At 37.0% G+C, this 26860-nt stretch overlaps 1 protein-coding gene across 17 annotated transcripts in view; it reads right to left on the bottom strand.

The window, feature by feature from the left end:
- Positions 1 to 26860, bottom strand: part of APC (APC regulator of WNT signaling pathway) — a gene marked incomplete at its 5' end in the record, with an annotated part of 138502 nt that overhangs the window by 81573 nt on the left and 30069 nt on the right. For 8 of the 17 annotated variants that reach the window (XM_079702113.1, XM_079702115.1, XM_079702125.1 and 5 more), the window contains one exon: positions 7444 to 7578. The exons of 4 other annotated variants lie outside the window; for them this stretch is intronic. In XM_079702113.1, coding sequence (XP_079558239.1) covers positions 7444 to 7578 — 135 coding nt within the window. Of the gene's footprint in view, positions 1 to 7443; positions 7594 to 21883; positions 21944 to 26860 lie in introns of those variants that run through there. 5 more of the 17 variants (XM_079702124.1, XM_079702127.1, XM_079702117.1 and 2 more) reach the window with 2 other exon arrangements.

Genomic DNA, 26860 nt, shown 5'->3' with positions numbered 1-26860 from the left:
AATATTATAAAATATTTAATGACATGAAAAGATAACTATATTAAATTAAAAAGCATGCTTCAAAATATGATCCCGGGCCTCCCTGGTGGCGCAATGGTTGAGAGTCCGCCTGCCGATGCAGGGGACGTGGGTTCGTGCCCCGGTCCGGGAAGATCCCACATGCTGCGGAGCAGCTGGGCCCGTGAGCCATGACCGCTGGGCCTGTGCGTCCAGAGCCTGTGCTCCACAATGGGAGAGGCCACAACAGTGAGAGGCCCGTGTACTGCAAAAAAAAAAAAATATATATGATCCCATTAAATGCATGCCTGCATAAAATGCACAGAGAGAAAAATATACACATTATCAAAGGTTACTGCTGGTATTAAAAACTTTTTTTTTTTTTTGCGGTACGCGGGCCTCTCACTGTTGTGGCCTCTCCCGTTGCGGAGCACAGGCTCCGGACGCGCAGGCTCAGCGGCCATGGCTCACGGGCCCAGCCGCTCCGCGGCATGTGGGATCTTCCTGGACCGGGGCATGAACCCACATCCCCTGCATCGGCAGGCAGACTCTCAACCACTGCGCCACCAGGGAAGCCCTAAAAACATTTTTTAAATGGGTGATTTTGATATCTCTTTTCGTTTGCCCATATTTCCTAATTTTTAAAAATAGTAAATACGCACAGCTTGTAATATGTTTTTTTAAGTTTCTGTGCATGTGGTTAGAAGTCTGTTGATAAAAGCTCTAACCACAAAAGTAAATAAAACTATTGAAATTTAAGGTTTAAAAAAAATTTTTTTTAAGACTTTCAAAGCAGCCACCTTGGAAGCTACTCATTCCAATATGTTCCATTAAACATTTTTTGTACATTCTGAGTTATGAACCTCACCAAAACAAAGAAAAAAAAAGCACACATTATTAATTCATAGTCAGATCCAGTTACCTTGCCTCAATACGACATCATCCAGCATGACTACATTACTCACTACTTTGTTGTGAATAGTTTATGGCTATTTCATGATAAAAATTAGCCCTAATTTTTTTTCTGCTTTACTGAGATACAACATACATATGAAAAGTACACCAATATTAAGTTTCTGATGTAATCTAAGTATCCATCACTACCCAGGGAAGACACAGAACATTTCCAGTATCTCAGAAGGTTCCTTTTTGCCCCTTACCAATCAATATTCACTCCCCAGAGGTACCCAGTATTCTGATTTCTGTATCTATTAGTTGGCATGCTTGTGAACTGCATATAAATGAAATCATACAGTATACAGTCTTTTGTGTCTCTCACGTTTTTTGCTCACCAAAATTTCTATGAGATTTATTCATGCTGTTGCATGTATCAGCTATTTTTTTTTAATGCTATGTAGTTATCCACTGTATGAATGCACCTCAACTGATTTATCCTTTATTCTCCCTCTTGATGGACATTTGGGTTGTTGCCAGTTTGGAGGCTACTATGAAGAATGCTACTATGAACATTTTTGCACATATCTTCAGGTGGACACATGCACTCACTTCTCGAGTATATATCTGGAAGTTTAAACGCTAAGTCATAGGGTTTAACTTTAAAAGAAACTGCTGAAAGGTTTTCCAAAGATGATGTGCCATTTTATACTCCTACCAGCAATGTATAAGCATCTTGATGTTCCACATTTGGCATGATCAGTCTTAAATTTTAGTGATTTGAGTAGGAATGAAATGATATTTGCACTTCCCTGAGGATAAAGGATCCCTTTACATGTGCTTACTGACCATTTACCTTCCTTTTTGAATTGTCTTTTCAAGTTTTGGCCCAGATTTTAAAAACTGGACTTTTAAAATTATTGGTTTGTAAAAATTCTTTGTATATTCTGAACCAAGTCCTTTATCAGATACACATACTGCAAATATTTTCTTCCAGTCTATGCCTTGCCTTTTCATTTTCTTAATGAAGTCTTTTGAAAAGACTTTAAGTTTTAAATTTGATGACATTCATTTTATACCTTTTTTTCTTTTATGTTTAGAGCTTTATGTGCACTAAGAAATTTTGCCTTCATGAAGGTCAAAGTGATATTATCCTATATTTTCTTCCAGAAACATAATGGAGTCTTTTGATGAACAAAAGCTGTCAATTTTAATGATGTCCAACTGATAAATTTTTAGTACTTTGGTATTCTATTTAAGAAATCTTTGCCTACTCTAAGGAGATGAAGCTATTCCCTAAGTTTTCTCCAGAAGGAAACTGTTCTGTCTTCACATTTACATTTTTTGCATATGATTTACTTGAATTACTTTTTTGCATATGATTTGAGGTAGAGCTCTTGGTTCTTTTTCCCTTCATAAATGGTGCCTCTGCACCATTTATTGAAAAGAACAGCCTTTCCCCACTGATCTGCCGGGATGCCTGGATCATAAATCAGGTGACCATATATATGTAGGTATTTTTCTCAACTCCATTGCTTTAGTCTACCAATCTACTCTAATTACCACATTGTCTTAATAACTTTACAATAGCTTTACATTAATTCTCAGCCACTACATCTTTAAATATTACTTTTGCTCCTTTCTCTTTCCCTGCCCCTTCTAAGACTTTAATTATATTTGCCTTTACCTATTTGCCTGTGTCCCTCATAACTCTTACATACTCTTTTTGTTTTCCATTTTTTCTTCCTCTTCTGTGCTTCAGTTGGATATTTTTCTATTGACCTTTCTACATGTTCACTAATTCTATCTTATCACTAGTTCATTAATCCTGTGTTTAACCTGTGGTCAAGCCCATCCAATAAGTTAATGTCAAAAATATTTCAGTTATAGAATATCTATATGATTCTTCTTAATTACAGATTCCAATTCTGTCAAGATTTTCTGATTTTTCATCCATTTAATCCAACCTTTTCTTTTTTTTCAAAACATTTAAATTATGTTAAAATCTTTGACTACTAATTACAACACATGGATCATCTTGGGATTTGCTTCTATTTTCTATTTGTTCTTTTGATTATCAGTCATTTTCCTATTTCTTTGCATTTCTTGTAACTTTTAACTGCATGCTAGTCATTATGTATACAAGAACAATAAAGACTTCAGATCAGATTTTGCCTCAAAGAGTTTGCCCTTTCCACCATTGGGGTCTGATTTCCTTCATTCAATAACTGAAAATAGGTTGCAGTTGCAGTTTAAGTGAACTTCATATCTGATTTGGTTTGCCAAGTTCCTTGAATGTCTCTCTCCTCTACACTTAGACTGAGGAGACCTGTTGTATGAGTATTCCTCTAGCAGGACATGGCCTCCTAACATCCTGCCTCCATAGTCCATCCCCAGCATCCTTCCCCACAGCAAAACTCAGCCAATGCCCCATGCATTTGGAGAAAATTTGGGAAAACTAGCCATAAATTTGGAGCTCCTCTAAATATCAATACTTCACATCTGCCCACATGTTTGCCAAGACCTCCAACAGTTTCTTTCCTCCAGTAGAGTCCTGTGCCAGTGATGAATTATCAGTCTGTCCCTAGAAATAGGAAATACCCCTGGGGAAGAAAATTACCAGTGATCTCAGCTCATCTAGAAAGGGGTCTTTCCTCTTAGGAATTTTAGTTAATACAGTCCTTGATGATTTCACAGTTCTCCAATGTCTTTAAAAGTACAATTTTTATTTTTTATCCAGTGTTTTCTAGTTGCTGCAGTAGTACTGAATGATGGCCTGGGGCTGCATGCTGCATACAACCTAAAAGAAGTCCTCAATTTCAAAGAGTTTTTAAGAGAAAATGCAACACAACTGCAAAGCGATTCCAAATAAAATATTTCAAAAAATGTTTTGAGAAACGACAGCTTTTTTAATTAATATGTAAAATTTAAAGGAGAGAATATTCATTTGTATTTATAAATTCTGGAAGTTTGGTTTTAAAAAATTACTTAGTTACATTACATAATCACATTATTTTACAAAACATTTTAAGATTTTAAAAACATCAGAGACTTAATTATTAGAGACAAAATATGCTGTGGTCATATCAGTAAATAGGAAATATTTATCAATGAGCAACTGTGTCATTTCAAGGGGGTTTCTGCTTGACCCACTTCTGTTTTTCTCAATATATCATAGTTATTTATTCTTTCCATTACCAGATAAAAGTATACTTGGTAATTAAATCTTCAAAATAAATTATGAAATGTGCCAATTTGAATTTCTACTTCTCATTTTTTCTTATACTCTGAGAATAAAAGATGCTTTCCATGTATGGTTTTATAGTTTACAGAGCAAGTTATAAATATTTCACTTTGCTAAAATACAAAAAAGATAAAAATGGTTGATTAATATTTTACCCAAAGATAATTTTTTCTATACCATGCCATATATCAGTTTAAATGCTTCACAACTCACCATATTTACCTTGTTGCTATGCTCAACATTTTAAAGTAAATCACGTTCATTTCTAGCCCTGGAGTAAAAAATATAGTACATAATTTCTCTTACTTAGCTGCAATTGCTGCATTTATCTGATCTATATCCCACAAAATCTGTATTTTATTTTAATTACAGAAATGTCAAGTATATACATAAATGTAGAGAACAATATAACAAACTCCTATGTATCCTCACATCTTACTTCAGTAACTATCAACTCATGTGCTTCTTTCATCTATACCCATAACCATTTTCTCCATTCCCCCACAACCCAAATTTATCTGAAAAACAAATCTCACACTGTTTCTTCTGTAAAAAAATTCGGTATGTATATTTACACAGGGATTCTTTCTAAGCACAACCACAATGCCATCATTATACTTAAAAAATAAGCATTTCCTTAATATTCTCAAATATACAGTGTTCACATTTCCCTAACTGTTGTACACATATTTCCTGACACACACACACAAAATATTTTTATAGTTTCAATGACATGTAATCAATAGCAAAGCAGTATTCTCTTTTGCCACTAGATGGTACTACTGCATAAACTTCAGAAATCCTGAGATACCTAGTTGGAGGAGACACAACTTGCCTTCCATAGGGTAAATATGTTAATGATCAGGAAACATAATTCAAGACCATATGATGTATTCCAAAGTCTAATAAGTGATTTTTTGAGAAATAACCATTGTTTTGGATTAACTTTAATCCAATGTAGGAAGTGCCAATGTTTCCAAGTGTCTTTTCACAAATCGATATTCTAGACAAAATAAACAGGTCATGGTTCCTATTCTTTAACATCATAAAGCCTCTTAAAAGGAGAGATACATAAATAACTTCAGTACAAGGGCATAACTGCTATGATAACATACACGCAATCCTGAAGAGATATGTGGATGGCTTAGCAAGGATGTCTGTAAAAGCACTTGCTGAGTAATAATCAATTCACAGTTGAAATCAGACAATATTAGTATTTAATTAGTATTTAATATTAAATAGTAATATTCATGATGTATATTATACCACATGGCTAAGAGGTCACCCTGATATTCCACTGTAGAAATTTAAGGGTCTGACTTGTATTGTTACTCTGAGAGACATTCCATTTCAACATAGAGATGGATCTAAAGATAGGTTAAAATGTTTCCCAAAAATGAATTTTGAATTTGCTCAAGTAGTTTAAAAAAAAAAAAAAACAACTTTTAAAAGGGACCTCAGAATTCTGCATCACAAAAGAGACATTGAGATAGGCATGCCAGGAAGAATTCCCTACTAAGTATACTTCTGAAGTAGACGAAAGAGTAGTCCTGCTGAGAATTTTAAGTTTTTTATCTTTAAACTTTTAAAACCACATGCCATGTACAATAATTTTAGATATTTTATGTTGATCTGTGTTAAAATACCAGACTATTCTCTTTTAACCTAGTAGGTAATTGAGTCAGCTGTTTTTAAGGTCACCCAAACTCTGTGGTGAGACAAAATGTTTCTTTATAGTCTACTTAATCTCCAAAAGGACTTGAGGTAGGCATCTTGGAGATCTGTCGATTGCTATTGCCATAGAAATAGGCAATTAGAGTGGAAAAGATTTATAGATACATAGGGAGGGAGGGAGGGAGGGAGGCAGGGAGAGGAAGAAAGAGAAAGAGAGAAAGAGAGAGAGAAAGAAAGAGAGAGAGACAAAGAAAGAAAGAAAGAAAGGAAGGAAGGAAGGAAGGAAGGAAGAAAAGAAAGAAAGAAAGAGAAAGAAAAAGAAAGAAAGAGAAAGAAAGAAAAGCTCATATGAGTAAAAGGCTGAACTGTTATGATAATGAATACAAAAGTAAAAGAGGAGCAAAGGGCTTCCCTGGTGGCGCAGTGGTTGAGAGTCCGCCTGCCGATGCAGGGGATACGGGTTCGTGCCCTGGTCTGGGAGGATCCCACGTGCCGCGGAGCGGCTGGGCCCGTGAGCCATGGCCGCTGGGCCTGCGCGTCCGGAGCCTGTGCTCTGCGGCGGGAGTGGCCACAGCAGTGAGAGGCCCGCGTACCGCAAAAAAAAAAAAAAAAAAAAAAGAGGAGCAAAAATATTTCAGTGATATACAGAAGCTTCAAGAATAAGGGAGACCTCAGAATGCATGGAAAAAGAACTAGAAGAGACTAGGAAATGAATAAGGAATAAGAGTAGTGAGCAGACAGGAAGAAAGGGTCAGAAACCCAGATGTTAAAATAGCCAACGCACAAAAACAACACGTAGCAGGAAGAATTTTTTAAAAGAGAAGGAGGTAACAGTTTTGTTGAATCTCCAAATCCATATAGTTATTAAATTCAGTGAAAGGAGAATCTACCTAAGTAGCTGGAAATTAAAACAAAGTTTTAACCTTAATTATTTTGAAATTAGAACATATTTTCCCCAGTGCAGACTTAATATTTTATAACTTTTCGTGGAGGTTATCACAGCTTTTCAATGTTTGGGAAACCAATTTCAGGGCGTGAAGGTGTCATGGAAACCATCTATGCTAGTGCAATGACTGTATTTTCCAAATAAGGCAACTTAATTCTAGAAGGGTACCCTAGAGCATGTAGTTTAGCTTATGGCAAAACCAGGAACAGGACCAGGTACTGACTTTCAGTTCAGGACTCTTCCCACTAGGGCACCCTGATTTTCTTGATCATCTATCATTGCAGCACTTAAGTGAAGACAAGATCTGAGAGAGTTGGGGATGATGGCAATATTTAATACTTGAGATATATTCTAAGGTTGTGAGGCTAGTTTCTATGAATTACACAGAACACCCAGCCTCACTATAGTGACGGTTAAGTTGGCCTTTTATTTTTAAGCTTAAAAATAACTAAGAACTAACTAATGAGTCACTGGGGTTTTACAATCATTTTCTTTATGTGATTTGCTGGATGAATTCAAAACATTTTGTTTAAAAATATAAATGTTAACTTTTGTAAGAAAGAGTTTACATATTACTGCTTAACTTACAACACACTTTTAAGTAAGTGAAGTGTCTAATCCCAAGTTTACAGAAAGGAGTACTGAATAAAAATGGATAAACTACAATTAAAAGTCACAGTCTTGATACCTTCATATTAGATGCCTCAGTTTCCAGTTTTGTAAGATGATTGGAATTATCTTCTAGCTCTTGTCGAAGATTTGAGTTCTCCATCTTCAGTGCCTCAACTTGCTTTAACAACTGATCATATGAAGCTGCAGCCATCCTTGGCTACCCTTGGACCTATAAGGTTAAAAAGGATTTTGAAATTCACTACTAAAAATATAGTGGCTGCTTGTTTACAAAGAAAGGGATAAAGATACAAAACCCTGGAGACACTTAATAAGAAGAATTGTGTTTATGTAGTAGTTTCCATCTCAAAACAATATTGTGCAAGTAGCAGCATCTTTCTAAGAGGATGAAATACTGGGGTCTTAATTAAAGACAGATAGGACTAAAATAGAAGAGAACTTCAGTAGTGTTTGAAAACATTTGTCTTTTCACAGGTGGATGAGATTTCTATCAGGTTAGAATTTTTTAGAAGGTTTTAAAGATATTTTAAATGGCAAGACTTAGGAAATATAATCATTGATAAGAAATTTATTTATATTGGTAATATTAATTTATTTCTGGATTTTGTCCAATAGTCACATGATTTTAAAGCCAGAATGGATTAATGAGATTAGATATTGCATTCTACCACTTTTCAATTGATAAAAGGCTAGTCTTAAACATTATCCATAGGGAAGTATGAAGTTCCAAGAAGGCCTCATTAAAAAGGCAGTCATTAACAAAATGGACACAAGGGATAAGTTTAGATTGAGACTTCAAATCTTTTGGATAGAAAGATGATAATAATTACTAGTATAAATTCTAATACATTCATCCAAAAGGATGAATATAACAGGCTATGCTATGGCATATGCATCTTGGGACCCACTGTGTTCAGACTGAGGCTGAAAGACACTTAAAGAAAACTGATGACTTTAGGAGTAGAGACTGTCAAAGAGAAGTGAAGAAGAGCCTGGCTATTAATTACATGACTATGAAAGAAGAGGGGAGAAAAGAAAGATATAGAAGATAGCCTGGTAATAAGAAGTCCTTGGCCTGAAGAATTAGAGAATGCTAGGAGTTACGTTCAGACTAACCAAGTTTCAAAGACCCAGATTCTCTTTTTAGTTTAATCCCAAACTCACTTATGAATAAATAAAATTCTACCTATATTTAAAAGCTAAAAAGTATAACGAAGTTTGTACTCAAGCAATACTTAAAGATCTGGACATTAAAAAAAATGTTTCTATAATAAAAATCCACTACACAAAATAAGGCAGACAAATTATAACACTGGCTAGTCATGACAATATTGGGGGTTCAGCAACTGGAAGGTCCCTAACAAGGGAAATCAAGGGACTTAGGTCTCATCTGTTCGTGAATGGCTAGAGTCAATGATAAACCTGGTGCGACCCACCATCTCCTGAGGAGGAAACAGAATCCTGGGAGGTGGGGATCACTCACAAAAGTCTTTACTACTGAAAAGAATGATTTGTATTTGGAGATCTGGGTCTTAATTTCAGTCTTGGTCCTGTTTTTACCTTTGCCCCTTCATTGAAACTCATTTTACCATTTGTACAATGGACATTTACTACCTGTTCTAATATAATTTACAGGGATATTGTTAGAATTAAGAAACAAAAGGAGGGTCGAAAAATAAAAGTGCTGTGTAAGTTATATTACGAAAATACACTTGAAACGTAACTTCCTTAGTAAGACCTACTGTTGATCTATTGTTGTAAGCCCCAGTCCCCCAACCAATGGACAAGAAGTGAAGAATAATTCACCCTCTTGAAAAGGACAGAGATGTCTCAAAAACAAGGGAGAAATTCATAGGTGGGGTCACTTAACTGTTTTACACCATACCTCTAATAAGCAGGTCTGGAAAGAGGTAGCACATTAAAAACCATGTGACAGAAATGGGGATCTGACAGTATTTAATAATGTAAGCCCTAAAATTCTTCATTTCAAATAAAATCCTAACAGGTAATTTTCCACTAAAATAATAAAATAAGAGAAAAGGTAATAACACAGAGAAAGAGCAAAGTACACAGAAGTACGCTAAGACACAGAGGTTATAACCTCACACAATCACAAAAAGAACCAGATGGGCAAAATGAACACAAGACTACTAAAAGTGCTCTTCACTGGAAGGAAAAGAATTCAGCCCTTCAGATGGACAATTAAAACATTTAATCATGGGACTTCCCTGGTGGTCCAGTGGTTAAGACTCCACGCTCCCAATGCAGGGGGTCAGGGTTCGATCCCTGGTCAGGGAAATAGATCCCGCATGCTGCAACTGAGGCCCAGCACAGCCAAATAAATAAATAAATATTAAAAAAAAAATTCGATCACCTTTTTCCCCCCTCCAGAATCAAATCATTTAAGTCATTTCTGCTTTAGAAAGCAGGGTGCTTTCATACAATTTTACAGGAAAAATAAGACGTTTCATGGAGTAATACTTTGCCTTATATCCTTGCAGGATGTTGCAGCCATCCCTAAGTCAAAACTGCTTACTGAAAAATTTAAGAAATCATAAATTTATTTTAGAATGCCTTTTATACAATCACATGAATTTCATACCAAATATATCTTAAATGAAAGTCACTCAGCATCATTAAAAATATCAAAATTTATCACATGAAATGGGGAAAAACTCTGAATCTTTCACGCTACTGAGAATATACAAAGATCTAAATTTGTTTTTCAGTAAGGATACCCAGTAAACAGATCCTCACCCCTTAAGAGTAGGGTAGGGGAGAAGAAAGCAAAAGGACTGTTATTTAGATTTTTATCCAAGTGTTGACCGGAAAACAAATTTACAAGTATCCTAAGAAATTAATGCAAGGAGGCAGAAAAGTTTAGGCAGGCAATTAGAATTAAATCTGAAGGATTCAATTAGAATTAAATCTGAAGGATTCTTTATTATAATTTAAGAAGTTTGGGATCACTTTTTTAAAAATTAGTTAAACTGCTTTTATTGTTTTGTTTTAATGAATTAAAAAAAGATGTATTTGCCAGTACTATTAGATGGTAATGAAAAAAGAGGAAAATACCAATAGAAAGAGAAGAAACCAAAAGAGTTATAAAAGACTACTTTGCTCAATTCTATGTAAATAAATTTGAAAACTAAATGAAATAGAAAATTTACTAGAAAATGTAATTTATCAAAACTAAGAACAAAAAGAGATGGAAAATCTAAAATTTACAACAAAAATCACTATTATAAAATCGACATTATTCAACATATTAATAGGTCTACACAGAAGAAAAATATTATCATGCCAAAGGTGATGAAAAGATGCTTTACAAATTCAATGTCCAGTTTTGTTGAAAATACTCAATATAATAGGACACTTTTTTTATTAACACAATATATAGCAGCCCAAAGCCAGTACCACAGAATATGGAAACACTGGGTATACTAGATTGCTAAACTAAGGGAAAGCCCATTTTTACCACTCTTACTCATTGTACCAGTCAACACAATTAAAGAATGAAATTAGGGCTTCCCTGGTGGCACAGTGGTTGAGAGTCCGCCTGCCGATGCAGGGGACGCGGGTTCGTGCCCCGGTCCGGGAGGATCCCACATGCCGTGGAGTGGCTGGGCCCGTGAGCCATGGCCGCTGGGCCTGTGCGTCCGGAGCCTGTGCTCCGCAACGGGAGAGGCCACAACAGTGAGAGGCCCGCGTACCGCAAAAAAAAAAAAAAGAATGAAATTAGAAAGGAATACTATTGGCAGATGATATAATTATATACCTAGAATATCCAAAAGAATCAACTAAATATTACCACAACAAGATAGTCTAGTAATTTAGGGTAGTACAAAATATACAGAAGCCTTTCCTTTATATGTGCAAAGAGAAACCAGATAGAAGATGAAATGGAAGAAAAGATCTTATTTACAATCAAAAAAACACAGGCAAAAAAAAACAAACAAAAAAAACAAAAACAAAAAGAACACAGGCATAAACCGAACAAAGAGTCCAAAACATATTATGAGAAAACTAAAAAACGCTTCTGAAAGACACAAAGGTACATTTCAACAAATGGAAAGACATACCTTGTTTGTGTACATAAAGATTCAGTATCATAAAGATGTCATTTCTCCCTAAGTTAATTTATAAATTTTACATGATCCCAATATAAATATTATATAAGACTGGTTTTTATTTTGTTTTCTGCAGCTAGAAAACTGAAAAAAAAAACAAGCAAAAAAGGGAAAACATGAAAAGAGAAGAGCAGGAGTACACCTACCACATACTAAATTACTGTACAAAGCCATTATAAGTAAAATAGTATGAAGTTAACTGTACTGTACAGTAAGTTAATTTCTTAGTTCTGATCATTATACTATGGATATGTAAGATGTTAACATTAGGAGAAGCTAAGTGAAGGGTACATGGGAACTCTCTATTATTTTTCCAACTCTTTTGTAAGGCCAAAGTTATTTAAAAATAAAAAGGCTTTTAAAAGCCATAATAGGACTTCCCTGGTGGTGCAGTGGTTAAGAATCTGCCTGCCAATGCAGGGGACATGGGTTCAAGCCCTGGTCCGGGAAGATCCCACATGCCGCGGAGCGACTAAGTCCGTGCGCCACAACTACTAAGCCTGCGCTCTAGAGCCCAAGAGCCACAACTACTGAGCTCGCACGCCACAACTACTGAAGCCCGTGTGCCACAACTACTGAGTCCACGTGCTGCAGCTACCGAAGCCTGCACGCCTAGAGCCCGTGCTCCACAGCAAGAGAAGCCACCACAATGAGAAACCTACACACTGCAATGAAGAGTAGCCCTCACTCGCCACAACTAGAGAAAGCCTGTGCACAGCAACGAAGACCCAATTTAGCCAAAAAAATAAATAAAATTTAAAAGAAAAAAAAAGAGCTATGATATTGGCAGATGAATAGATCAACCAAGGGAACACATTTTTTTTAAATTCCAGAAGTAAATATATGTAAATTTACTCATAATAAAGGTAGCACCTCAAACACAAGTGAAAAGATGAACTTTAAATAAACGGCAATGGAAACTGGACAGCCATGAGGAAACAGACAAAACTGTACCCTTCCTTGTATTACACACCAGGGTAAATTACAAAAGAAACAGGGATTTAAATGTTTAAGAACATTACGTGGCATTTAAATCATGGAAACAGGGCTTCCCTGGTGGCGCAGTGGTTGAGAGTCCGCCTGCCGATGCAGGGGACACGGGTTCGTGTCCCGGTCTGGGAAGATCCCACATGCCGTGGAGTGGCTGGGTCCGTGAGCCATGGCCGCTGAGCCTTGCGCATCCGGAGCCTGTGCTCCGCAACGGGAGAGGCCACAACAGTGAGAGGCCCGCGTACCACAAAAAAAAATAAAATAAAATAAAATAAATCATGGAAACAGTTCTGTTTTTAACTAAAGATACTTAAATGGAATATACCTGCTTCCAAGGAGGCTATTATGGAGCAAGTGAACATTTTAATTTTAACTGATTAGTTAATGGGTAAGGCACATGGAGGGCCTGTCGGAGCTCTGAAGTGATGATGTCTATTACTAGACTAGGAGTGACTGATCAGGTTCTTAGGTTCTTTTAAACAAATGCGGAAGTTTTTACTTGGTATAAAAGCTTAACTACTTTTAAATAAATAGGATACATCCATGCAGTAGAATATTACATTGGCATTAAAAAGAATGAGGTTGATGTAAAAACAAACCGAAAAAAGGGGGAGAAAACAAAAAAAGAGTACAGATCACTATGCCTCATACTGGCCATCTTGTTCTAGTAAAAAATAAAAGGATTGTATAAAGATAAAAATGTATTTGAAAGGATATACAAAAGTACAGTCATTGCCTCTGGAAAAAATGGTCTCAGGTCTGCTGAGAAGCAGCTTTCCTTTTCATTGTATATCTTTGTGTAAAGTCTGAAGATCAGAGCAAAAAGTTGTTTTTTCGAAAAGACTGATTATGATTAGAGAGAGAGAAGAGCCCAAACATTTAAAATGAACAAAATTCAAAGGTGGGGGGAACTGACTCAAGAAGAAAAAGAAAATCTTAAAAGTTCTGCAACAACTGAAAAACTGGAGCAGTAGTTAAATATTTCCCTTTTCCTTCTCCTAACACAAAAAATACCAGATTCAAATGGTTTTACAGACACGTTCTACCAAACATTTGAGGAACAAAGTATTCCAACCTTTTCTTTGTTTTTTATAAATTTATTTATTTTTGGCTGCGTTGGGTCTTTGTTGCTGCACGCAGGCTTTCTCTAGTTGCGGCCAGCGGGGGCCACTCTTGGTTGCAGTCCGTGGGCTTCTCATTACGGTGGCTTCTCTTGTTGCAGGGCACGGGCTCTAGGCGTGTGGGCTTCAGTAGTTGTGGCACATGGGCTCAGTAGTTGTGGCTCGTGGGCTCTAGAGAGCAGGCTCAGTAGTTGTGGCACATGGGCTTAGTTGCTCTGCGGCTTGTGGGATCTTCCCGGACCAGGGCTTGAACCCGTGTGCTGTGCATTGGCAGGCGGATTCTTAACCACTGCACCAGCAGGGAAGTCCCTAAGGTACTAATTTTCTTCTCAATACAGCTTTAGCCATGTTTCATAGGTTTTAGTATAAAATGCTTCCGTCTCTATTTCTTGAAAATTCATAATTTTAATATTGATTTCTTCTTTGACTCAGGGATACTTAAAAGATTCTTCTCAATTATTAGGTGTGTAAGATGACTTGTAAGTCATCTTTTTATTGCCATTGATTTACTGTTTATTAGATTGATTGGAGATTGTTGCCTACAAATGCTACCATTTTGAATTTTTTAAGGTTTGCCTTGTAGTCAGGAACATGACTAATTTTCATAAATATCTCACTGAAATTAAAAAAAAAGAAAAAGTGTACAAAGTTCTCCAAGTTATATACCTATTTACTGACTGTAGCATATTATTTAAATCCTCTGCATATCTGTTAATTTTTGTACTTGATAGGTGAAATTTAGAAAGCCTACCATTTATTGCATATTTACAATATGTCATGTAATACTTATATATTAATAATACCTTATATATTATATACCTTATATACTTATATATTAATAATACCATATATTAATATATATGTAATTTAATCTTCACAACTGTGAGGTAGGTATCACTTCCCATTGTAGAGTTAAGGAAGCTGGGCTTTCAAAATGGCAAATAATTTTCGTAAAAACACAGACAATGTGGCTAAGCCAGGATTCAAACTCATATTTGTTCCCAATGCTCATGCTCCTGAGACCATGTAATACTACCTCTACATGGCTTTCATGACCTGGTGTACCCGATACCAGTCTATGTTCCAAACTTATTTTCTATCAAGTTCCAGTATAACCCTTCTCCTTAAGTAATTCTCTCTTCACCATTCCATACAAACTATTTTGTACTTCTGCTCATAATTCATCTCCTTTTTTGAATGCCCCATCCTTTTCCCCTCTGCTTTGCTATCCTTTAAGGCCCAATTCTGTTGCCTTACATAAAACCTTCCTGTCTCCTACAGCCAGTAATGAGTCTTCCTGCTGATTGTACAGTAAATACTATACAACTTGGCTTAACTGTTCTCTAATTATTCCACTTTACTTTGGCAAGTTTTGTTTTCTACCTTTAAGACAAGGTTTGTATCTAATACTTAGCATTTGTAATTCCCAAAATGCTTTACTCAGTGACAGCCACAAAAAGATAAATACGTGCAAGAATAAACAGCCATGGAGAGCAAAGAAGAGAAAAAAGAGGGCACAAATTCAGAGAATGTCCAGGATGACTTTCCCATTAAAAGAGTAAGATGATGTATTTCTCTCTATGCAATTCAAATCGACAAACATTTGAGAACTTATTATTCACAAGACACCGTGCAAATATTATAAGGAGATTTTTGTGGGTTGAATTGTGTTTCCCAAAATGATACATTGAGTCACAGGTAGCTAATCTCTGGTACCTGTGAAAAGTGACCTCATTTGGAAACAGGGTCTTTGCATCTGTAATCAAGTTAAGATAAAGTCTTACTGGATTAGGGTGGGCCCTAAATCCAATGACTGGTACACTTAAAACAAGGCCACGGGAGGAAATGAACACAGAGACACAGGAAAAATGCCAAGTGACAATGGAGGCAGAGACTGGAGTGAGGCAGCTGCAAACCAAGGAATGCCGAAGACTGCCAGCAACCACCACAAGCCAGAGAGAAAGGCATGGAACAGATGCTCTCTCAGAGTCTCCAAAAGGAATCAACTTTGCTGATGCTCTGATTTTGTACTTCCAGCCTCCAGAACTGTGACAGAATACATTTCTATGATTTTAAGCCACAAGTGTGTGGTACTCTGTCACAGCAGCTCTACAACACAGGGGGAAATATAAATTGACATGTTCCTTATTCTCAAGCATCTTATTAACTAGCAAATGGGTAGTATTCCAGTAGGAAGGGGAAATAGGATCCATATACAAATAAATCAGACGTTTGTGTCTCATCTTACATTCTCTTGGCTCACTTTAACTCTAGTCATTGCCGCATCAGTCAGCTCACTGCAAGATATAAACTGACAGCACAACGGCTGTCAGGTATCCTTTTGCTTTCTGTTCTAGTCTCAGTGACACCCCAGTGTGGGTCCCCAGCATTCATGCATATACAGCCTATAAAAGAGTGAACACTTGATGGGACAATCCTTGACTAAAGGGGAATGGGAGCTAGTAAATACAATTTTTTTCCTTAGATGGACAATTTTATATGGCTTCTTTAAAAGTCTCAGCTTTCAGGACTTTCCAAATTATCCAAAGTGGTGACCAACTTGAGAACACATACTTATACTGGCTGTCCCTCTTTGCTATTTAACACTTTCTAAGCCACTACTCCTGTTCCTGGATCACTTCCCAAAGCAAGTATTTCGCACAAGGCCTTGTCTCAAAATTCTGACTCACAGGGGACCAATGCTAAGATACAAATTACCTACAATTCAGAGGCAAGTTTGGGTTCAAAAGATTGATATAGAGTCTATGGGAGTCACACCTTGCTGAGAAAATTGGAGTTAAGGGCACAAATATGGACTGGAGCTACATTGTGGCTAGCTATCTTCACAGTGTGAGGAAGATGAGACTTGGATAGAGTACCCACTGAAATGGTACGATAACAAGACTAAAAGGTACAAAGTCACGTTGCTTTAACGTTTCTCAGTTTCTATTATAAACAATGTCAGAAGTAGCTAATATACTGACAGATAATTTATCATTTAATTAATGATAATAAAACCAAGAATCTAAAAATAGCTAGTGGAATATATATTTCAATATTCTTCATTGGATATCTGCTTACTATCTTAGTCACCACTGTATACCATACTATAAACAAATCCGGTAAATGAAAATCTGAATTTACCCAAAAAAGTAACATTCATTCACAAAAATACAACTTAAAAAAAAACACTTCAGCTTAAAACAAGGAACTCTATGTGTATGTCTGAAAACAAATGAAGACCTGTATGTGTATGCCTATAGTAGACAGAACAGTGGCCCCACAAAGATGTCCATGTCCTAATCCTGGAGACCAGTGAATATGTTACCTTACAAGGCTAAAGGGACTTTGCAGATGTGAACAAGTAAAGGATCTTAATATGGGCAAATTTTCCGGGATTATATATGGGTGGACTTACTGTAATCACCGGGTTTTATAAGAAGGAGACAGAAAAGTCAGAGTCAGAGAAGGATATGTGAAGACAGAAAGGGGGTCGGAGTCAGAGAGAGATATTGTGCTGCTTGCACAAAGATGGAGGAAGAGGCCATGAGCCAAGGAATGCAGTTAGACTCTAAAAGCTGGAAAAAAGCAAGGAAACGGATTCTCCAGATAGCCTCTGAAGGAAGTACGGCACTGCTGCCTTTATGATTTTGGTCCAATGGAAACCATTTCCGAATTCTGATCTCCAGGGTTGCAAGATAATAAAGTTGGGTTGTTTTAAACACTAAGTTTGTGATAATTTGTTACAACAGCAATACGAAAAATGCCCTATGATCCAGTGATCCCTCTCCAAAGAATAAATTTCAGTGAAATCTCTCTGTGTAGTGATCTTAAAATAGATCCACAGGGCTTCCCTGGTGGCGCAGTGGTTGAGAGTCCGCCTGCTGATGCAGGGGACATGGGTTCGTGCCCCAGTCCGGGAAGATTCTACATGCCGCGGAGCGGCTGCGCCCGTGAGCCATGGCCGCTGGGCCTGCGCGTCCGGAGCCTGTGCTCCGCAACGGGAGAGGCCACAACAGTGAAAGGCCCGCGTACCGCGAAAAAAAAAAATAGATCCACAATTTCTTTGACCATATACCTTCAAAAGTGGAGCTTAATTCATCTCCTCTTGTGTGGGCTGGACTTAGTGACTCACTTCTAATAAAAAGAATAGGTAGAAGTCATGGGTTATGTCATAAAAGGCTTCCTTCTTGCTCTTTCTCTCTGGGATCACTGAGGAAGCCAGCTGCAATGTCATGAAGACTCTCAGGCAGCCCTTTGTAAAGACCCATGGAAAAGAAGCGAGGCCTTCTGCCAACGGTCAGGAGAAACAGACTGTGAGTGAGCCACCTAGGAAGTGAATCCTCCAGTCTAGTCAAGCCTTCAGATGACTGTAGCCCTGGCTGACATCTTAACTGTAACTTCATGAGAGATTCTGAACCATATACCCAATTAAGATTTTTTTTTTTTTTTTTTAATTTATGGCTGTGTTGGCTCCTCGTTTCTGTGCGAGGGCTTTCTCTAGTTGTGGCAAGTGGGGGCCACTCCTCATCGTGGTGTGCGGGCCTCTCACTATCGCGGCCTCTCCCGTTGCGGAGCACAGGCTCTGGACGCGCAGGCTCAGCGGCCATGTCTCACGAGCCCAGCCGCTCCGCGGCATGTGGGATCTTCCCAGACCAGGGCACGAACCTGCGTCCCCTGCATCGGCAGGCGGACTCTCAACCACTGTGCCACCAGGGAAGCCCAAGATATTCTTGAATTTCTGCCCCAAAGAAACTCTAAAATAATAAATATTTGTTGTTTAAGCCACTAAGATTTGGGGTAATTTATTGTACACTGATATGTAACTAAAATAGTCTATAAGAAGTCATATACAAGGATGTACACCATAGCAAAGTTTGTGGTAAAAGAGATTTGGAAAAAACCTAGGACCTTCACATCTGACATACACTACAGAACATTAGATAGCAGAGTGAGAACGACAAACTAGATGGACGTAAAGTAAAATAGGTCTTAAAAACAGTATCGAGTTAAAAATGTTCAGAAGTTATGTAAATTAAAAACATAAATTTGGGTACATACCCCCAAAGAAGTGAAAGTAGGAACTCAAACAGATATTTGTGCATCCATGTTCAGAGCAGCATTGTTCACAAAAGCCAAAAGGTGGAAGCAACCCAGGTGTCCATTGAAAAATGAATGGATAAACGAAATGTGGTATACATACACTGGAATACTATTCCGCCTCAAAAAAGATGGAAATTCTGACACATGCAACAACATGGATGAAACCTGAAGACATATTTTATGTGAGGTTCTTAGGGAAGTCAAATTCATAGAGAAAGAAAACAGAATGGTGGTTGCCAGGAATTGGGGGGAAGGAGAAAATGGAGAGTTAGTGTTTACCAGGTAGAGTTTCAGTTGGGGAATGTGAAAAAGATCTGGAGATGGACTGTGATACATTCACAACAATATAAATGTACTTAATGCCACAGAACTATATATACACTTAAAAATGGTTAAGCTGGTAAATTTTATGTATGTATATTTTACCACAATTTTAAAAATCCTCATTAACTATAAAAAAGACAAAATGCTAAATATTTCACAAGAATTAACGCATATTTAAGAACATATGTGAATGAGTGCCTATAAGGGGAGTGGGAATAGGGCCTGGGAATAAAGGGGAGAAGGCTTGCCTTTTATGGACTGATGATGTCATGATTTGATTTACAAAAACAATTTTCAAGAACATATCTATTACATAACATGTGAGATGTCACCTATACCAAAACAAGAAACCGTCTAGGTAGCTTTCCTTCTAAGAGGTGAACTTACAGAAATCAAGAACCACAGATTATTGACTATTGGAACTAGAAGATCTAGAAATCACTTCATCTAACCTCATTTTACATTCAAGGCACTTAATACTTCAAAACTAATTTGCTTTTCAGAATTATCTGCTACTCCAAGCAGATTTTACAAGGCATGGTGTTTCAAAGAGCAAACCACCATATTCTTTCAGTTACAAGACATTTTAGATGATATAAATCTTTAAAGATCCTAGGAGTAGCCAAAGCAATCAGTGTTTTCAATGCAACAGCAATAATATTTCACATAGTTCTATTGTAAGTTTCTTAGAGGTTAGTTTCCATGTCTTACTTGACTCTCCTGAACCTTTATAGGTCTGGCATTTAGTAGGTACTCAAATGTGTAGTGAATGTATTTCCTCAAGTCATCTTTTCTATATTATATTGCCCTATCCTATCTTATGTGCTATGTAAAATTCCAGAGTGTAGTACCAAAAAAAAAAAAAAAGAAAAAGAAAAAAAGAGGAGGGAGGTCAAAATTAAAGAGAACATTTAATATAAAAGGACTGTTAAATTATGTGAAATTAGTAAAAAAAGAAAAGAAAAATAGAGAAAAATGGTAAAATAAAAATCCAAAGAGCAATGCATGAAAAGACTGCAATTAATAGCTTTGATTCAGTTCATAGACCTACTTATGAATATTTAACTTTTGAACTCCTTAATAGCTCAATTCTGGCAATATCAATCAACAATGAATAATTTCAAAGACCACTAAAGCCAAAAGTACAGTCTTATATTAGGTATTTCATAATGCAAGGGGAAAGAAATCAACTTTTGTTACTTTAGTTCTTTATTTCTTATTTAATTCCAAAAAATATCTCTATCTAATACTGTTCTGTTTAGTTGAAGTTTAAGTTGATTAATAAGATGATAGTTTCATAGAGTTAGAACAAAATAGAAGACTTATTATGTTCTTTACATCCTTATACAATACACGACCTTGGATAAAGTCACAACATATGCAATTAGGAATAATCTAACATTTAAAATGAAAATAATGCTACATTGAGCTGTTTAAATCATAAAATAAGATAATTTATGTAAAAATAAGAATCATAAACTCTCAAAAACTATACCAATTGGAGTTCAAAGAAATGAATGGTATTAGCTATTAAATTTCACTTGAAAAAAAAAATTTAAATTATTGAAAAAAGTATCTTGAAGGATCTTCTGGAAAATTTGGATATACTGCAAAAAACAAATAAATAAATAAATAAAATTCACTTGAAAATTTAATGCAACACCTTTAATTCTAGGTACAGTTTCCATCAGATTTTAAAAAGAGATCCTAAGAACTATTAACCCTGATACCCATGACTAAATAATTCTTAAAGCAAAAATACTTTTAAAAATAAAGAATAAAATCGCTTATTTATCAGTGAAAACTTTACATAGTCTAATTTTATTCAAGTCCAATTCCTTATTATCTTGAAAAAAATTACTGAAACAAAAATTATAGGTTCTTTCAAAACTTTCTATTACATAAACACTACTTAAGAGACATTGATCCTGGAGGGCTTTACAAAGCCACTGCCATCCTGTTCAGAGAGTAGGGAGGTGTGACAAGCCGGCTACCATCAATAGGCATAAAGATAAGGCATTTAAAACTGTACTCAATCTGAAAACTTGTTTTTAGACATTTAATGAAACAAAAATACAGTGCAACGGAAACACTCTATATCAAGAGTATATCTTATGAATATTCACTAAACAGAAATACATCTAAAAGAAAAATCATACTGCTTTAATTTCAAATATTTGCCTATAGACTTTATTCAATGATATCTAAAACTGACCAGAGTAATATAAAATTACTTAATAAACACAGACCTTAAATATAAAGCCTATGAAAAATTTATCACTGTAACTTTTCACAAAGTGATTTACATTATAAAGTGATTTACTCCTGAGTAACCTAATTAATAGCATCAAGCTATACTAACAAAGGAAAAGATCCACTGCTTCATACATAATTTATTAAGATTTCCTATAGGATTTATTTAAAGCAAAGAATTTGAGCATCTCTTTTGTGATACAGAATCAAAGAGTCTGATAAATTCCACTGTCAAAACATTCATAGCCTGATATTCTTCCTACTTTAAAAAACTAAGTTATTCTTTCTATCCAGGTTGTAATGATAAACTATGGCTTTTTGTAAATAGACTTCTACCACCAGCATTGCTGCAAGGGTTCTTATTCCTCTGCAGTTATCTTTCCAGCCTGGGAGGGAGAAAAGCACTGCTGCAGTCATCTGCAAAAAGGCATTACATTGCATCTTAAAACTAACAAAGACACTGGTATCTTTTTGCCACCCTATTCACTGGCAGTTCACTTAGAACTGCAAAAGCAGGCACTTTTGGTAACCCAAATTTCACGGATCAACCAAACCCACCACTGAAGCTCTGCAGTACCTGCCTCCACCTCTTCCTCCTCTCCCAAGGAGCCCTTTCCACTAGGTTCGTAACAGCCATCAAGCAGCAGCTTCGTAACCCCTCCCCTGGCTACCACTGCATGTGTCCTTGTGGCCAGGGAGGAAGAGAAGCCTTTCAGTGGGCTAAAGCTTTTGCTCCTCGCCATGAATATGCTCCATTCTTTGTTGTCCTCTACCCGTTTCCTTAGATACTGTTATTCCACTCGACTCTGTCAACATGCATTATAAAAACAAAACCTCCTTCTAGCTTCAAAAACAGCTCTTTCTCACCAGACTCCCCTTAACACTCCTACCCCTCCCCCCCTTCTTCCTCTTCTGTCAAAAACCCTGGATCAGAAGCACAGGAAATCCATCTCCTGTGCTGCAATGGGGGGGTGGGGGGGAGACGCCCCTGCCTCCTCGCTTAGCATGTGGCATCAGACCCTGTGCCAAGGAAAGACCATCGGCTTTAGACAGTGCAAGGGAAAATCGCCTCCTTCTCCCCCGGCAGCTAGCCGGGCCATCGTAGCTCCAGCACCTACCCCATTTCCGAGCTCAGCAGCACCTCCATTCCGTCTCCAGTGACACCCAGGCAGGCTGCGCCAATACAGCCACATGTCGGTCACGTGTGCCCACGCCCAGCCAATCGGAGGGTCCCCGACGGGAAAGGGGAGCGCCCTGGTCCGCATCCAGCGGATTACACAGCTGCTTCACGCTCCGCTTCCCGACCCGCACTCCGCACTCCGCACTCCGCTCTCCGCACTCCGCAGCAGGACATACGGCCCCGCCCCGCCCCACCCCACGGCTCCAGCCCTAGCCCGCACTTAGTGCTCACCGACTCCACCTCCGGGCAACCCACTGGAGCTGATGGAAGCGGACAAGCATAATGCGGGTGGGGTGGGGGTGGGGGAGGCCTACGGGGCAGGAAGATTAGCACAAGATACTGGCGGTGGGTGGGTAATAAATTACATCTCATTCGCTATTTGCTAAGATTTACATGCTTGCAACACACAGAAAAAGAATTTTACTAAATGGATTAAAACGAATAATTTTACATTACGTATCACTGATTTGTTAGGTAAATCACTGGAACTGTGTTTGAATTAAAAATACAGTCTCCAGGAATGCTACGGTGGCAGTACAGTAGAGTAGTTGAGATCAGAATCATGGAGCCACACAGTCTGGACTGAATCTTTGCTCCTGTCACTTACTAGCTGTGTGACCTTAGTCACTTTCATTTCCCCTGCAAAACGGGAGTAGAAATGTTGAATAGAGAAGTTAATATATAGGAAGCAGTATTTAGAGCAGACCCTGACACAGTAAATGCTGTCAGTCACTACTAATCTGAGACTTAAATATTTTAATGCAAATTCTGCATTTCACTTAAATTTAACCAAGTGAAGCTTGAATTACTAATTTCTTGAAAATTTTTATTTTATTTTTGGCTACATTGGGTCTTCGTTGCTGCACGCGGGCTCTCTCTAGTTGTGGTGAGCGGGGGCTACTCTTTATTGCGGTGCGTGGGCTTCTCATCGCCATGGCTTCTCTTGTTGCGGAGCACGGGCTCGAGGCACGTGGGCTTCAGTAGTTGTGGCATGTGGGCTCAGTAGCTGTGGCTCGCGGGCTCTAGAGCGCAGGCTCAGTAGTTGTGGCGCACAGGCTTAGTTGCTCCGCGGCATGTGGGATCTTCCCAGGCCAGGGCTCGAACCCGTGTCCCCTGCATTGGCAGGTGGATTCTTAACCACTGTACCACCAGGGAAGTCCCTGAATTACTAATTTTTATGAGTTAGAAGGACAAAATGAAATTGCCAAGAACTTAAAGTGGATTTAAATTCTGTTTTAAATGGGGATGGAGGGTGGCATCAGTTTTCATGATCTATTTCGAATTTAAAAGGATACTTAACTTTAGGTTTTTTAATGAAATGTATTTACTATAATCTTTTAATTTTTCAAATTAATAGCATGAAAGGCAGCAAGCAAGCTATTAAACAACACACTTGGAGCAATTTCATTTTATTAAAAATGGTATAAATTAGAAAAGTAATAGACAAATAGCAAAATGCTCCTAGATGTACACACAATGGATGTTCACAGTGGTTATCCATGGAAGGTGGGATTATGGAGGGATTTCTGCTTTTCCTTTCTGCTTTTGGGTATTTTTTTCTTTATCTCTGTATTATAATGCCTAATATATAGCAAATACCCCCTAAATATTTGTTGAATGAACAAATGAACAAACATCAATCACATATTACTAGTAATTTACTAGTAAGTAGAAAAATTATATATTACATAAAAGTTTAAATATATTTAGAAACACTTTCCCTTGATATTTGAAATAAAGGAAACATAAATCAATTTGGTTCTATCTTAAATATTTCTTTTGTCAAGATGACTTAGTTTTACAAAAGGCTTTCAAGATTCTCTTACTGAAAGTGCATGATTCATTGAACAGGACTTACTTATACAGTCATCAACTATTTGTGACAAATTCTGAATAAATTTCTCATAAGCCCTAAAACTTCTGAAAAGGAAGAATACATTTTAGAAGCTCCTAAAAGTAACTTCTTAGTACCCTAAGAAACAACGCTATTACTCTTGACTCAGACAATGACTCAAGCTATTATTTAGTATACCAGTTTGTAGACAAAATATTTGTCTAAATTTTTATTACATGTGTTGTAACAGTTAGTGTTTCAAATGACAAAATTTTAAAGAAAGCTATGACCATTATATGTTCACCGATCAATAAAACTCAAATCAATCAAAAAGCAAGCCAATCTAAAAACTTTACATTTTACAATGTGGCCAACTGAATTTTTTCAGTAAAATTTTCAAACCAGTTTTCTCAGATTCCACAAAAGTTTGATTTGAATTTTGTATTAAAAATATACTTAGTTATTTTTAAAACTATAATTAAAAACATATACAATCAAAATGTTTTAGACCAAATCTGAAAACAATGGAGGTCACTGAAGCATTAATTTGTGCTACTAGGTTTATATGTATCTCAGAATAAAGCTCCTGCCATCCCTATTTATATAAAAATGTTATCATTCAGGCTACATACATATGTATGCATTAAAAGTATTTTCTGATCAAAATTTACTACAGAAATAAATTGTACATTAAGGCTACTATAAGACTGTACTGACAAACATGCCCCGATTTCAAATATCTGTGCTCATTATGATTAGCTTTATTGTTTTTAATAAATATTCGTAAGTAAATGTTATAAATATGAACACACAGTTCACCTTAAAAAAATAAACAACCTCTGAAACTTCTGTAACTTAAAAAAAATTGATGACTCAATAGAAATAATAAGATTCTTAATGTCTTAAATCCTGCATTCTATTTTAACATGAATATGTTAGGCTTAATTTAAGACTTGTGACTTTAAAAACTGACAAGAATATTGGCAACAATATCAACTAGAATAAAATGAGTTAAAATCAGTGCTCTGAATTCAGTTATCTCAACTTGTACTTTAATACTTAAGTCTTTCTTTACTGGAGGCCTCAGATACATTGATAGCAGAATAGAATACATTTATGCCTACAAAGAGATCAACGAAAGTTTTTTTCTTTAAAAATAATAATTACGTATTGTAAAAGCACATGCTAGTGTAAGTTCTCCAGGTGCTAAGCAACCAAATAAAGCTCAAATTCATTTAAAAATCTTCCAGTCTTCAGATTCATACTGGGTTAGGGTATGACAAAAAATCCCAAGAACAGAATAAAGTGGGTCAGAGACCAAAGACCAATTCTCCCATTGTTTCTATACTTCTCATGGGACATGGGAAGGCGCTGAAATGTTGCGATGGAAATTGGATTTTTAGTGGTGTATAAACTAAGTGAGAGACATGTACATGGTCTTCTACAAGCCAGACATATAGATGTGTTCTGTGTTACCTCAAAAAGCAAAAGTTTCTCAAAAGAAATGTTTCTAGCACCAATAATAGAATCTTAGTGTCTTTCCCTCCAATCTTTCTCCTCTCTAATCAGCAAATATCAAAATAGATTTTTATACCACTGCTCAAGAACATTTCATGGCTTTCTGTTACTGACGGTGGAAGTGAGATAGTTTGGAGTTTAATTGTAGAGTGCCTACGCTAAAAGGCTTCCTACATGTATTAAGCTTTCCATGGCCGCCATAACAAATTAACACAAATTTAGTGGCTTAAAACAACAAAATTTATTATCTTACAGTTTTGTAGTTCAGAAGTCCAAAATGGGTCTCACTGAGCTAAAATCAAGGTGTCTGCAGGGCTCTACTTCTTTCAGGAGGCTCTAAGTGAGAATCTGTTTTCTTGCCCTTTCCAGGTTCTAGAGACCAACTATATTCTTGGTTCAAGGCCTCTTTCCTCCATCTTCAAAGCTAGCAGTGGTGGCCTGAGTCCTTCTCAATTTGCAGCACTGTCACTTTGCTTCTATTGTCATTATCTCTTTCTCTGAATCTTGTTCTTCTCTTTCTTCTTTTAAGGACTTAAAAACCGTTCTTACATTGGCCCACCTCAATAATCCAACAATCCAGGGTACCTCATTAGCAACTTTATTCCACCTGCAACCTTAATTCCCCTTTGTAACATAATCTAACATATTCACAGGTTCTAGGGATTAGGAACTGGACATCTTTAGGGAGCCATTATTCTGCCTACCACACTAAAGCTTTATCTTCAACTATTCCAGCACTTGCATCCTAATACCAGTCCAATCAAACTAAACACTTAGCCATTTCTTTTTTTAAAAAATAAATTTATTTATTTGTTTATTTTTTGGCTGCGTTGGGTCTTCGTGTTGTGCTCACGCTTTCTCTAGTTGTGGCAGAGCAGGGGCTACTCTTCGTTGTGATGTGCAGGCTTCTCACTGTGGCAGCTTCTCTTGTTGCGGAGCATGGGCTCTAGGTGTGCGCTCTTCAGTAGTTGTGGCTCGCGGGCTCTAGAGCGCAGGCTCAGTAGCTGTGGCGCACAGGCTTA

The sequence above is a fragment of the Hyperoodon ampullatus genome, assembly GCF_949752795.1.
Source record: "Hyperoodon ampullatus genome assembly, chromosome: 4".
NCBI lineage: Eukaryota > Metazoa > Chordata > Mammalia > Artiodactyla > Ziphiidae > Hyperoodon > Hyperoodon ampullatus.
This window is presented reverse-complemented; position numbering and strand designations above follow the sequence as displayed.